The 12,487-nt window shown below is 38.8% G+C and overlaps 1 protein-coding gene across 1 annotated transcript; it reads right to left on the reverse strand.

Moving 5' to 3' along the window:
• Positions 1–1,080: 1,080 nt before the first annotated feature.
• On the reverse strand, positions 1,081–12,183 carry anxa4 (annexin A4). Its single transcript, XM_085168215.1, has 13 exons — positions 12,040–12,183; positions 10,969–11,018; positions 9,823–9,910; positions 9,028–9,122; positions 7,254–7,367; positions 6,694–6,784; positions 5,796–5,875; positions 5,000–5,056; positions 4,809–4,902; positions 4,514–4,609; positions 4,155–4,213; positions 2,555–2,677; positions 1,081–2,321 (listed from the first exon to the last, which is right to left on the reverse strand). Exons 2-13 carry the CDS (start codon positions 10,975–10,977, stop codon positions 2,265–2,267), a joined length of 963 nt encoding a protein of 320 aa, XP_085024341.1. The 5' UTR covers positions 10,978–11,018; positions 12,040–12,183; the 3' UTR covers positions 1,081–2,264.
• Between the last annotated feature and the right edge of the window lie 304 nt (positions 12,184–12,487).

Here is a 12,487-nt window from a genome sequence, read left to right on the forward strand (position 1 = left end):
CCTGGAGAGGACCCACCACTTTCTTGGCATGACAACACAGCGAACCACGGCACCATGCCGCCCTCTTAAATCCTTTTTACGTCTTTCATTTTCCTTTCACATACTTTCTGGAAGATTCAACAAGAAATTCAAGCTTCTTCATCTTAAATGTCAAAGCAGAACATATGCATATTTGTTTACTCGTCCACTTCTTTCATTCAGCATGTTGTTGACTGCAGTGGCATGTTGGTAGTTTAAGCTCATGTACATGTAAGTCAAGTCCTCTTTAAACCAGTGCTGTCTTTTACTTCCTGCATGTGTACTGAATGAGGCTTGAATCACAAACAAAGCAAATCTAAAACTGAATGTAAAGAAAAAAAGAAAAAAAAAAAGTTGTGGTTGTGATGCCAATTCACCTTAAGAAACACACATATACATTCATTTTCCCAGTCTTGCATAAATTACTGTGAACTTGAAACACTTTTCTATATTTCCACCTTTTACGGTAACATGACAGCCACATTGGTCCTGAAGCCAAAGCAGCATACCTTTTTACTTGTTGGCAAATCCATATTGTTGATAATGATCTTCTGTCTCAGCTTACCGCCCACTTATGTCAGCAGAGGGCTGAGTGTACAGTATGCATTAGCACATACGGTTTGCTGGAGGTTTTCTTGCTTCGCTGTTATTTCTCTTGTTCTGTCTGTTACATCTGCAGTGCTGTGTTCATTCACCTTCCACAGGACTATTTAGGGATAATTCTCAAAGTGTTGAAGTAAATATAAAGAAATGACCTCCGTGTGTGACCTTGCTATCAGTGCATTCCTCAAGATATAAAATGTCGTTGCTTGTGTTTGCTGTATCGACTTATTGTCACCTTGTCTAGTTGTTTTTTGGTGTAGTAACATATGTCCTGTCGAGTCATTCTTTCTAAGTGGTCTTTTATAATGTTTACCTTGATTAGCTCATATATTACAGTACACAGTGAAATACCAAATCCTCTGTCTTGTGAATAGAACTTACCAAAGGTGCTTGTAAAAAAGGATTAAACTGAACGCAATAAAACAAAATGATTTCTTTGAAAGCTTTTGCATCACAATATATATAACAATGCGATAAGGCGGAAAATGACATTACAAATTTAAAATGTTTTAAAGAATTTACACACCTGTAATAAGACTGAGATCAACAAAGGGGTACAAACTCTGCACGATAACTATGCAGGGCTAAACAACACAGCAGCCTTTTGGGGCCTCTAAAACTTCAAGACAGCCTTGAAAACGCCTTGTTTTTTCCCTCTTAAATGGTTTCAAGCTATAAAAACAGGCCAGATAAAATAGCAAGGAGCCCGCTTATACGGTTGAACATGCCACCAGATTGTCCAGGGAGCAAACAAACATTACAGAAAATATGGATGTCAGGATGTCATGGATCTGGAGACCAGTGCATTCTCGTTTTGTACACTGATCACTCACTAGGACCGCCATAAAGCATACTCTGCTTTTTCATCCATTTTGCATTAGAAGTGACCAAAATGTAAGAAAATGAACGTCTTGCTTCACTGAAGAAGAACTGAAACTAGTGACTGAGACCATGAGGTCATAAAGGAAGTAAGCAATGGGGCATTTTTCAAATATCTATAAAATCAGACTTCTTTTTGCAGCTGAGAATGGAAGTTTAAAGGGGCCTCTTCATTGACTTGACTTTTATGGGCCCTATTTGGAGTTGTTTTGGTTCCACCTAGTGTTCACCTTGACCACTGCACACTACAGCATTACCTGGGCCTATTGTTCAGGCACTGAGCTGTAAGTTTATACTTTATGTGACATTCCCGATAACCTGATTAGAGCATGTACTGCCTCCCAAATCAAGATAGCATCTTGTTAAGTAATTGAATCAAATTATAAAGGGCTGACTTAGCAAATGAGGAACTGCTACCAATTAAACAAATGGACTTCATTGACTAGATGGTAATGAAAATGCTGCACTGTAAAAACAGCTAGATGCCAACAACATCCATCTTTTTGTTGCATTTAAAGATGAGCAACGCATATAAATTTCACTCTCTATAATGCAATTAATAAATCCTTAACACAGCATCAACAACAAGGACAAGAAAAAACAGAAATCTCTGCACAGCTCACTGATCTTTGGTTTAATTATTTTTAGAAAGCGTCAAATAAGGCACAGTGAAATGTAAAAAGCACAGATGAACAAACTGTAATAAAAAAGGCCAATATTGAGTATGAGTAAACACATGGCTGAATGTTGGAGTGAGATTTTCCTTACTCGCCTCCACAGAGCTCGAGCAGGATTTTGCGGTAGTCACCAGATGTGTCTCCCTACGGGGGGTTAAAAAGAAAAAATTAGAACATATTTTTACGACTTCAAGGCTTCTGACCCCCCCCCCCCCCAAAAAAAAAAAAAAAAAACCTTAAGTATTGTCTTGCAACATTTCAAAACAACATAAGGACATTACATAAAGTTAGAAGTGCATATATTACACCCCAGCTGATGTATTGCAAAGCTTTTGATGATGAAAGAGCGTTACCGTCCCCTGTCTTTGGTGCCTCACCTTGATGAAGGAGTGTAGAGTTTTTCCATACATCTTCAGGAACTGTGCTTTAATGTCCAACATGTCAATCTCAGCCCTGGCTACCATTATCCGGATAAGGACACTGTCTGTAGTGCCCAGGCCCTGGAAAGAGAGAAACAAAAACTGTATTTTCACTGCACTGGACTGGACTCGCAGACTATAACAGCCTCGGACTGATTTCTTTTTGGCCTAATTCATAATATATTATGGCATACGGTGCTGTGCAAAAATCTTGAGCCACTTTTATTTTTATATCTACCTACAAGAAGCCTGACTTACTTGTACAAAGTAGTTTTGAGCAATCATTATTCAGGCTCTCTGAAGGTCTTTCAGATTTTTTCCTTTGGACAATGGTTGATTTTTCCACTCATTTCCACTTTCACAGGGATGTTTTTTTGTTTGCTTGTTTGTTCAAACCACTTAACACTAAATTATGAATTATAGAAGCATAAAAAAATCTAAGGGAAGCTTAGCAAAGAACCAAGTTTAAATTGTTTAAACTGCCTAAAATTTAGGCATTTTGTGACAGGCTACAGTAACAGCCTGTCACAAAAATTGTGTTTGTTCCAAAAACACAATTTGCTCCTTTTCTTTTATTTGAACCTACAAAAACATAATAATAATAGTAATGTCAAAAATAACAAAGTTTGACAGGCGTGAAATTTGTATTTTTGTACCAACAAGGTGCTATTAGCTGAAACCTGGGCAAATCTCAGCATGCCGTGCAGTGTGTCCTTAAAAATTTGGAAGAAACTGTGAGAACAAAAGAAAAAGTGGCAGGCTTAAGAAACCATCTACATCAGATCAACAGTATCTGAAAGTCATGTCCTTAAGACTGGCTGCATCTCAGGAAGTAGAGGGTGTCGTCTACCAACTGAGTGGTCGGTGGTTTGATGCATGTCTGCATGGCTAAATATTTCTGGGAAATATATTGAACTCCAAGTTTCCGCTGATGCATTTTTTAGAGTGTGTGAATGTTAGACAAGTGCTGTTTGAAAAAGGAAAAATATAGGTACATAGGTAAATAAGAGTGTTTTATATACCATAGTGGGCCATGTGCCACAGGACCTGAAAGATACATCCCACCCTTCAGCTGATCAATCTGCCATACCCTCATCAGAAATGAGCTCAATAGCTGTCAAGAAGCCATTAATGTTGAGGTCCAACTTCAACATTAATGAAGCAGAGAACAGGACAAAAGGCAGCCAACATCCAGAGTTGAACTATACTTGCAGACTTTTTAAAGAAATTACAAGAAAAACTTTCTGAGAGAGTTCAGGCTGTATTGAAGTATAAAGGTTGTCATACCAAATATTGAATTTGCAGGCTCATTATAATTGCACAAGCTCTGTTTTTGCCTTATATGCTGTATTTCCACGTATGTTTGCACACATTTTAATAAATCTCTGAATCCATTTCCCATTTTCCTAGCAATATATACAGAAATGAGGGGTGACAGGAGGCTTTTGCATACAGTAGCACTTAATGGAAGTAATTCTTTATATTTGTGGTTGTTTTATGATAGAACTGGAAGTGGAAGAAAGAAAAGTAGCTATGTATTACTGCATGAAATATTTACCTTCATTGATTTGTATAATCGCTCAGCAAAAAAAGCCGGCTTGTTCCTGATGCATTTCACTGCAAAGTAGAAAACAAATCACTGCACATGAGATGCAAATCGTAGTGTATGATGCAGAAAAACAATTTATTCTACTTGATTCTTCAGTCGACCTGCAATTCCTCATTTTGTGGATTTTTAAATATTTAGTGTCAACTGATCAGTGTATTTTTGTGTTTCTGCACTAAACTTTACACAGACCACCTGGTAAATCAGCAGCAAATATTGTAGACTTTCTTATTTATTTATTTTTTGTGCCAATTTGAACCCATGTGTATCTTAGACTTCATCTGAAGGATCACGTAACTGAAAAGACACACCTATAGCCAGAAAGACGTCTTCCAGGCAGCTAGACATCTCCCTCTTGATGCTCTCCTCAATGTCTCTTCCAGAAATCTTCTGATACTCCTCAAACACTGGAGTGGGACATAACATGATTCATAAGGACGTTGCCAATAGTGACCTGATGACTCACTAATTAAAAGATTATGTGATTTAACAAGTGATTTTGGTCATAAATTTGATATAATCATTAACTGAAATTCCTTTGGTGGCCAATTTAAGGAAGTAAGGCAATGCAAAGTATTTTCACATGACACCAAGCACTTATAGTACCTCGCAGCAGATGGTTTCGGTTCCTCACACAAAGCACTGTGAGGAATTTAACCTCATCTGTGCCCCATCGAGCCTCACCAGCCTCATAGATTTCCTATAATCACAGATATAAAATTGTTGTCAACCAGCCTCTACGCCTGTGTAACAGGCGAGTTAAATACACCATTTTCCCTTATGACCTGAACCTTTACCTTGGCATCTTGAATAGCCTGGGCCTCGTCCACATTGGTGCTTTCATCCCGTCCAGCCTGCAAAACAGGAGATGCGTCAGCTCAAGAGAACGTGCGGACAAGATTAAGCAACAGAAAAAGTAATATTAACTGGTTATTTTATTATGCAGAAGTGACTCATTCTTCCTCTTCCCGGAAAAAAAAAGATATTCGATAAAGGTCCAACTGACATTTTACAAGTAAGGCTGAACCTGCTAGTAAATACCAGGAGGTCAATACTTCATACTTATAATCTACACAGCCTGACTTTATTCCATTTGAAAATGGTAGTATTAAATATCACACTAAAGTCCAAAATGTTTGGGTTTCCTTACTTTTTTGATTGCTAAAATGCTAAAGGTTCTAAATTTTAAAACAAGCCGAATTTATTTTTCTGTTGTTTATTTTCTATGAATTTTAACTTAGAGCTGTCAAACAGTGTCCGTTCTTTGGATTAACACAGTTTAGTAAAAATGCAAAATAGATAAATATTCACTTTTGTCAGCTTTGTAAATGATCAAACATCCGATTAAAGCTTTGTAAACAAAGTGGAAAAGAAAAAGCGGTTTGCTGGATGAGGATTTAGGGCAGTTACATCAGAAAATGTTCAACAAATTACTTTTTTTTGTTTTGTTTTTTGTAACACGGTTAGGAGATACAGTGAAGTTCAGATAAGCATTGGAAATATTAGAAACTTCAGTTGGTCTGGACGGTATAATTGCTTGTCTACTTTTGCGTCTCTGGCCAGCGTTTCGCACACTGATCAAAGTTTGCTCACCGTGAGTAAAGAGACCAAAACCCTTTGAAACATTCCAGTTGTATCCCCAGTTACAGCATCTTCCAGTTTCTTCTCATATTCTGCCATTAATAAAAAAAAAGACATAAAATCATGTGACATTGTACTCTTTTATTTTTATTTTAAAATTACACTTACCACTAAACATGCAGTTCACTAAATGTACATTAGGCTCTGTTGGTTGTTAGTACTCGTAGGAAAGATGCTGTTAAGTTGCTACTTGCTCAACTAGTTCAGTCAGTCATTAAATGTGTCAAACTACCGTAGGCACTAATAACAGCTTCTCATGTAAATATTAGCCATACAGTAGATCAAGACTGGGCACTCTGGAGGATTCTTGTCGATGGCTTATACCACAGGAGGCGTGTTAGACATAAGTAATATAGTAGATTCTCAGATTTCTCCATTATGAACAACAGCTCGTGGGAAGAATAATATTTACTGCGGGCTTAAAAGGGAGCCATAATCCAGATTTCTATGAGATTCAAACAAAACAAAAATAAAAAACAGATTTGGAAGCCAAATATTGACATTCACGTTCAGTTAATATTCATTGTTTTTAATCTAAAATTTCCAACTATTATGCTCTATAGAAAAACACAACAAAGCAGACAAATCACTCAAGGCAAGGTTACTGAAAACCACTTTATAAATACTTTCCAGCTACTCTCATTTCACCCACAGAGGAACAATTCAGCAACAATAAACCGCCACACAGAGAGCAGCAGTGGCTTTTATGAATAATTTACAGCATCCAGTGTTTTCTAATAAAGGAGGTCATTGCAACTCCTAACAAAACACAGAGTTTTGTTGCTGCTACATAATATCATATATCATTGGTACCAGCTGGTAGGGAGACCTGACGAGGTGACAGTGTTACCTTTCTTGTAGACGTCGTTGATGACTTTTACTTCCTCGTTTGACCTTGAGGCGAGGATATCAATGAGACAAGCCTCTTCGGTTCCAGCCCCCTGTAATAAATCAGTATGCTGTAAGCTGTACATTGGGAATTAAAGGAAAAGGCTGGCGGTATATTTGTTATATATTTATATATAATATATTTGTTATTGTCACATAATCCCACTTCCTGAGGTTCCCAGTCCCAAGCAAATTTCTTCGATATTTTCCCCAAATCACTTCACACTGTTATAAACAGTGCAACTGTTTAAGCTGAGCTACGGATTAATACATATTTGTAAAACAGCAGAGGGCTGATATTGTGTGCAGGATTAGCTCAAAATAAACTACAGTATGTAAATAACAGCAACAGAGAGGTGTCATTCAAAGACTGTGAACATAAATGATGATTTGTGTGACATAAAAATAACAGACTTTGCATACACAGATAATACATGTTCCTATTGTCCTTGGGGACAATAGGAAAATATACAGGCGCATTAGTAAAAGACTAGCAGCTCTATCAAAAACCTCTTCAATCACCTTCATTGCATTTCTCAGCTCGTAGGCATCATATACAGGCGCCAGCATCAGCAGACCCAGAACAACACTCCTGAAGTTCCCACTCAGCTCTGAGGACAGATCATCAGCCAGGTCCTGAAGGGGGATGGAAACAGATTAATGTTCTTATTGTTTTAAAGTTAGTCCTGCATTTATTACTTCTAGCCTGGACTACTGTAATTCAGTATTGTCATGATGTCCTAAAAACCCTCTGAAAAGCCTTCAAATGATTGAAAATGCTGCAGCAAGAATATGGACGGTGTCTACAAAGAGAGCACATTTCTCCCATATTGGCTCCTTGTCATTGGCTCCCTGTTCAATCCAGAATCAACTTTAAAATCCTTCTCCTCACATACAATGTGTTGAATAATTAGAGTCTAGCTTATGTACTGTATCATCCCAATAGAGCACTTCACTCTCAGGATATTTAAAGTAAACCGGGAGGCAGAGCTTTAAGCTTTCAGGCCCCGCTTCTGTGGAACCAGCTTCCAGTTTGGATGCAGGTCTCTACAGCGTCTCTACTTTTAAGATTAGGTTAAAAACCTCCTTTTTGATAAAGCATGTAGTTATGTTGGAACAGGTGAATCTAATCCTCACTTAGTTATCCTGCAATAGGCCTAGGCTGCTGGACAGCTTTACACACCTCTTTTCTCTCTTTGTGTGTTTACACAGCACTCTGTGTTTAATCATTAGGTATTATTAATCTCTTGCCCTCCACAGTGTGTTTTTGTCTTTTTGTCCCTCCCCTTACCCCAAACCAGTCATGGCAGATGGCTGCCCCTCCCTAAACCTGGTTCTGCCCGAGGTTTCTTCCTGTTAAAAGGGAGTTTTCCCTTCCCACTGTTGCCAAGTGGTTGCTCATAGGGGGTCGCCTAATTGCTTAGGTTTTCTCCATATTATTATAGGGGCTTTTACTATGGAAGTAGAATATAAATCACCTTGAGATGACTGTTGTTGTGATTTGTCGTGATATAAAAAACTCAAGTTGAATATTTAAGTGAATTTATTAGGCTGTGCCAGCGTAACAAACACAGACTCTCTACAACATTCACTTGAGTGAAATGGATTTATGTTGACCATGACTTCACTCATTCCAACAGCATTTGGGTCTCCGCTAGAGGGTGTGGTTCTTGGAAAGAGTTTTGGTGAAAAGAGGAGCTTGTTCCACTCAGCCCCACCCCCTCCCCGTGTGGGTGTCCGCGTGTGCAACATGACTCACTTTTCCTGACTGCAACAACTCCGCTCACTCTGCTGTTCCCATAGCTCCCCTCAGTGAACTTTCAGTTGCTTTTAATGACTTTGTACAAGATGTGCAGTGTGTACAGTGTGCAGGGAGATAAATATTATCTTAATATGTCAATACAATAAAGATCTCAAGCTTCCCGTTTTGTTAATATATTGAGCCCCATAATCAGGAAACAACCGAAGTGACAGTGGGTAACACACCTATGTGGGTTCAGCCTGTGTTTTTTATTGACTCAGACCTTCCTCTTCTAGAAAACTCACAAGCCCCTCTCTGTATTAGCCTTTATTTGCAAGTGTTATTCATTTCTGCTTTGCAGTTAAAGGTTAACTTGCACCTTATCACCTTACCCCACCTAAAACATGGACAGTGAGAGTACACAGCAGAGTAAGAAACAACACATCTGCTGCTACTGGCAACAGCGTTCATCAAACTCATTTATATATTATTACTGTATTTAAGATGCAAAGGCACATCTTCAGTTATGAATGGACTACTTTTGCTGCATCTCACCTTCCCCACTGTTTGTTTGTAGGTAATTTTGATGCGCTGCCTCTGGGCAATGGTACGGTGGGCCAGGATCTCAGTGATAGCTGCCTCATTAGTGCCTGAAAGAAATTTCATAGACTCAGGTTATGTAATCTTAACTGCTGTCAATCTTGAAATAAAAGGAACATATTTATTTCTTTTGCTGGAAATTCATTTAAAAGCATAGGTTCGGTCATTTTATGTCAGCCGTAGAGTCGGGCGACACTGCTGCAGGCCTGGAGATTATCCTAACACAAGGTTGTTTGTTCCCATGGCCATAGAAACCATCTGTTTCCAATGGAGCTCAAACAAGAGTCAGGAGAAGATTATTAGAGTATCAAACCCGAACAGCTTGAACATTCCTCTCCATGAATTTGCTGAATTTGTTAACACTACCAAATGCTGAATATTAGAGAGGATCTACATAGCACCTACACAGTATCTCCCTGCTTGGCTTTAAAACAGCATAATCCATGACAAAGCTAGTCTACTACTACAACCTGCATGATAAGCAAGACTCATTTCCTTCCTAATCAGGAGTGAAAATGTTGTAAAACACAAAGGTTAAAGATTAGTCACTGTCAGAGTAAAAGATTACCAATCAAATGGACTATAAAGGAAACACTAAGATACCCCATGACCGCTGCGCAATGTTGAAATTAGTTTTCAAACTTTCCTTCAGAAGAAGGGAGAGACCAAGGAGAATTTATTTTCTCCATAGAGGGCTGAGGAAATCTTTAGCTGATGGTCAGTGGGTGACAATGGTGTTGGATCACTCACCAGCTCCTTTCATGGATTCTCTAAGCTTCTGGGCATCTGCGTCGGGATTAAAATTAGCGGCTTCAGTCACAGTTCCACGGTTTCCGATCTGATTACAAATGACAAAAATACAATTATTAATCTATTAAACAGAAATTAAATAAGTAAACACAAAGATTAAAGTACAACTCAATCATTTTTCCCATTCATGCCATTTTTAAATAATCTCACTATGTACATGTGAAGGGTTTGACATCAATTTGTTTGAACTAGTTTAACACAGGGCAGCACGGTGGCACGGTGGTTAGCACTGTTGCTGCACAGCAAGAAGGTCCTGAGTTCAATTCCAACATCAGGCCAGGGTCTTTCTGTGTGGAGTTTGCATGTTCTCCCCGTGTTTGCGTGGGTTCCCTCCGGGTACTCCGGCTTCCTCCCACTGTCCAAAGACATGCAGCTTGTGGGGATAGGTTAAAAAAATCCAAATTGTCACTAGGTGGGAATGTGCAAATGAATGTGAGTGCGAATGGTTGTCTGTCCCTGTGTGTTAGCCCTGCGACAGACTGGCGACCTGTCCAGGGTGTACCCCGCCTCTCGCCCTATGACAGCTGGGATAGGCTCCAGCACCCCCCGCGACCCTGAAAAGGATAAGCGGAAGCGAATGGATGGATAGTTTAACACATCTGTGTAAGAGCCAATTTTAAAGCCAGTATCCATTTCTCAGAAGCTTATCTGCCCATCGCAAATGTCATCTTTTTCAATAAGTAGAAAAGTAAAGATAAGCAGATGAGCATTTGTAAACATTTTACAGAATTAATTAAAAATATGTGTAATAAAGTATGTCTGATTATTGATCATTTATGCTAAAGTCAAAGGCATATGTGCTACAATGCATAATTATTCTTCTATTCATGAGTGTTAGGTTATTTTACAGTTTTAAAAAGCAGGATTGAATTGTAAGGGCTCTATAATCTTGTTTAGGGGACTTGCATTGAACATAAAAAGAAAAAAACGAAGCAAAACAAAACTATCTAATAAACTACCTTTATCACGGGTTGCTGAACCTTTAACCTTTCTTTAACTTGAATGCCGTGTCGAAAGTGCAGTGACTCCCTACCGGTGATGCAAATTCACACTGACTACATGACCGTGCAGCTGAGAGAGACTTACTGCTGCCATTGTAGGAAGAGTGTAGATTTTCAAATTGGAAGTCCTGAAAGCTACAAAAGAACAGATTTAAAAAAAATGCACAATGAGTACTTTATTACATTGCAAGGGCAGGAAGATGTTACAGGTTTGAATGTGGCCTTCGTTAACCTTTGATCAATATTGTATACAGGTCATCATCTCACAGAGGGTTTCCACCACACGACGTTTCGTCACAGGTTCTCATGTGTCCTACATCTGTGGTGGTTTCCCGGGAGCTTATCTCATTAAACTTGTGTTTGTTTGCACCTGTAATTACTTCACTGAGAGGAAACCTAGTACACTCCGACCTGGTTTTATCCCCGTGGAGATCAACTTACCCTGTCCACTTCCATCCACTTATGATCCAGCACATTAAATGTTTTTACCATAAATTATACATAACATGACTCATCTCCCAGTATTTGTCTGTGGAGATATTTGATATTCAAACACGGGAGCCTAAACTCTGCACTTAGGGTTAGGGCCACACCTTAGCGGTGTGTAATGTAAATATGAAGCATGCGATTCTTGCTGTTGCCAAAGCGCAATAGTGCAACCTAATGTAAAAATCCTCATTTGCGTGAACAAACCAACACCTTGCTTTTCAGGGTAAACTCTTGATCGTGCATGGAGGGGGAAAAGTTCTAACAACTGCTGGATTATAGTTTTCCTTTGGGCTGCTCACGCTCATTCTGATTCTCCGAAAGCGAGCAAGTGGATTGTCAGTGAATTCACATAAAAGAATAAACTAAAAGCTGAAGCTCAAAAACGAAATAGACTCATAGTGCCAAAGACATTCTTGAAACTGAAACTTATTGATCGATGCCTTATAGATCTATGGTTCAGACGTGGTTAGATACGAAATATAAAGAGTACATCGCATCGATTAAAAAGTCAGGAAACAGAAGACTTTACAGTTAACTTGTCTTAAACTCAGTGGACACACCCTACAGACAGATAGACAGAGGAGCTCCCGCCTAATCTCCACGCTGACAAAGTCACACCGCAAAACAGCGTAAATAAATGACTGACCGGTGCTAAAGTATAGCTTACCTATCCCGGAGACAGATCTACTGAGCCTGAAGTCAGACACGAAGGTAGAACGTCACAGTCTAGCGAACTCTACAGCTTATAACTGCCAGCTGTTTTTCTTGCACCTCCCACGGACGTCAGTTTTTTGCAGGGTCGTTCGCGTTTTGAGGTGCGTTCGCGGAATGTCGGCCAAGGCATTGTTTTGTTCCACTGCAGAAGAAAGAAATTACCTTATAACTCAGAGTCAAAATTCTGAGATATGCAGATACATTTTATGTTGTGTAAAATCTATTATAAATTATAAATATATTCGAATGTTTGTTTTTTTCAATCACTTGATTCCATGAAATTGAACATACACAACGTAAATTGTAACATAAAGTTACATTATTTTTGTCTCCATTGTTTTTTAATTAAACCTATAAAATCGAAAGTAAAACATAAATGCAGGATATGTCTTTATATCATT

This window comes from Neolamprologus multifasciatus, chromosome 7 (genome assembly GCF_963576455.1).
Source record: "Neolamprologus multifasciatus chromosome 7, fNeoMul1.2, whole genome shotgun sequence".
Lineage (NCBI taxonomy): Eukaryota > Metazoa > Chordata > Actinopteri > Cichliformes > Cichlidae > Neolamprologus > Neolamprologus multifasciatus.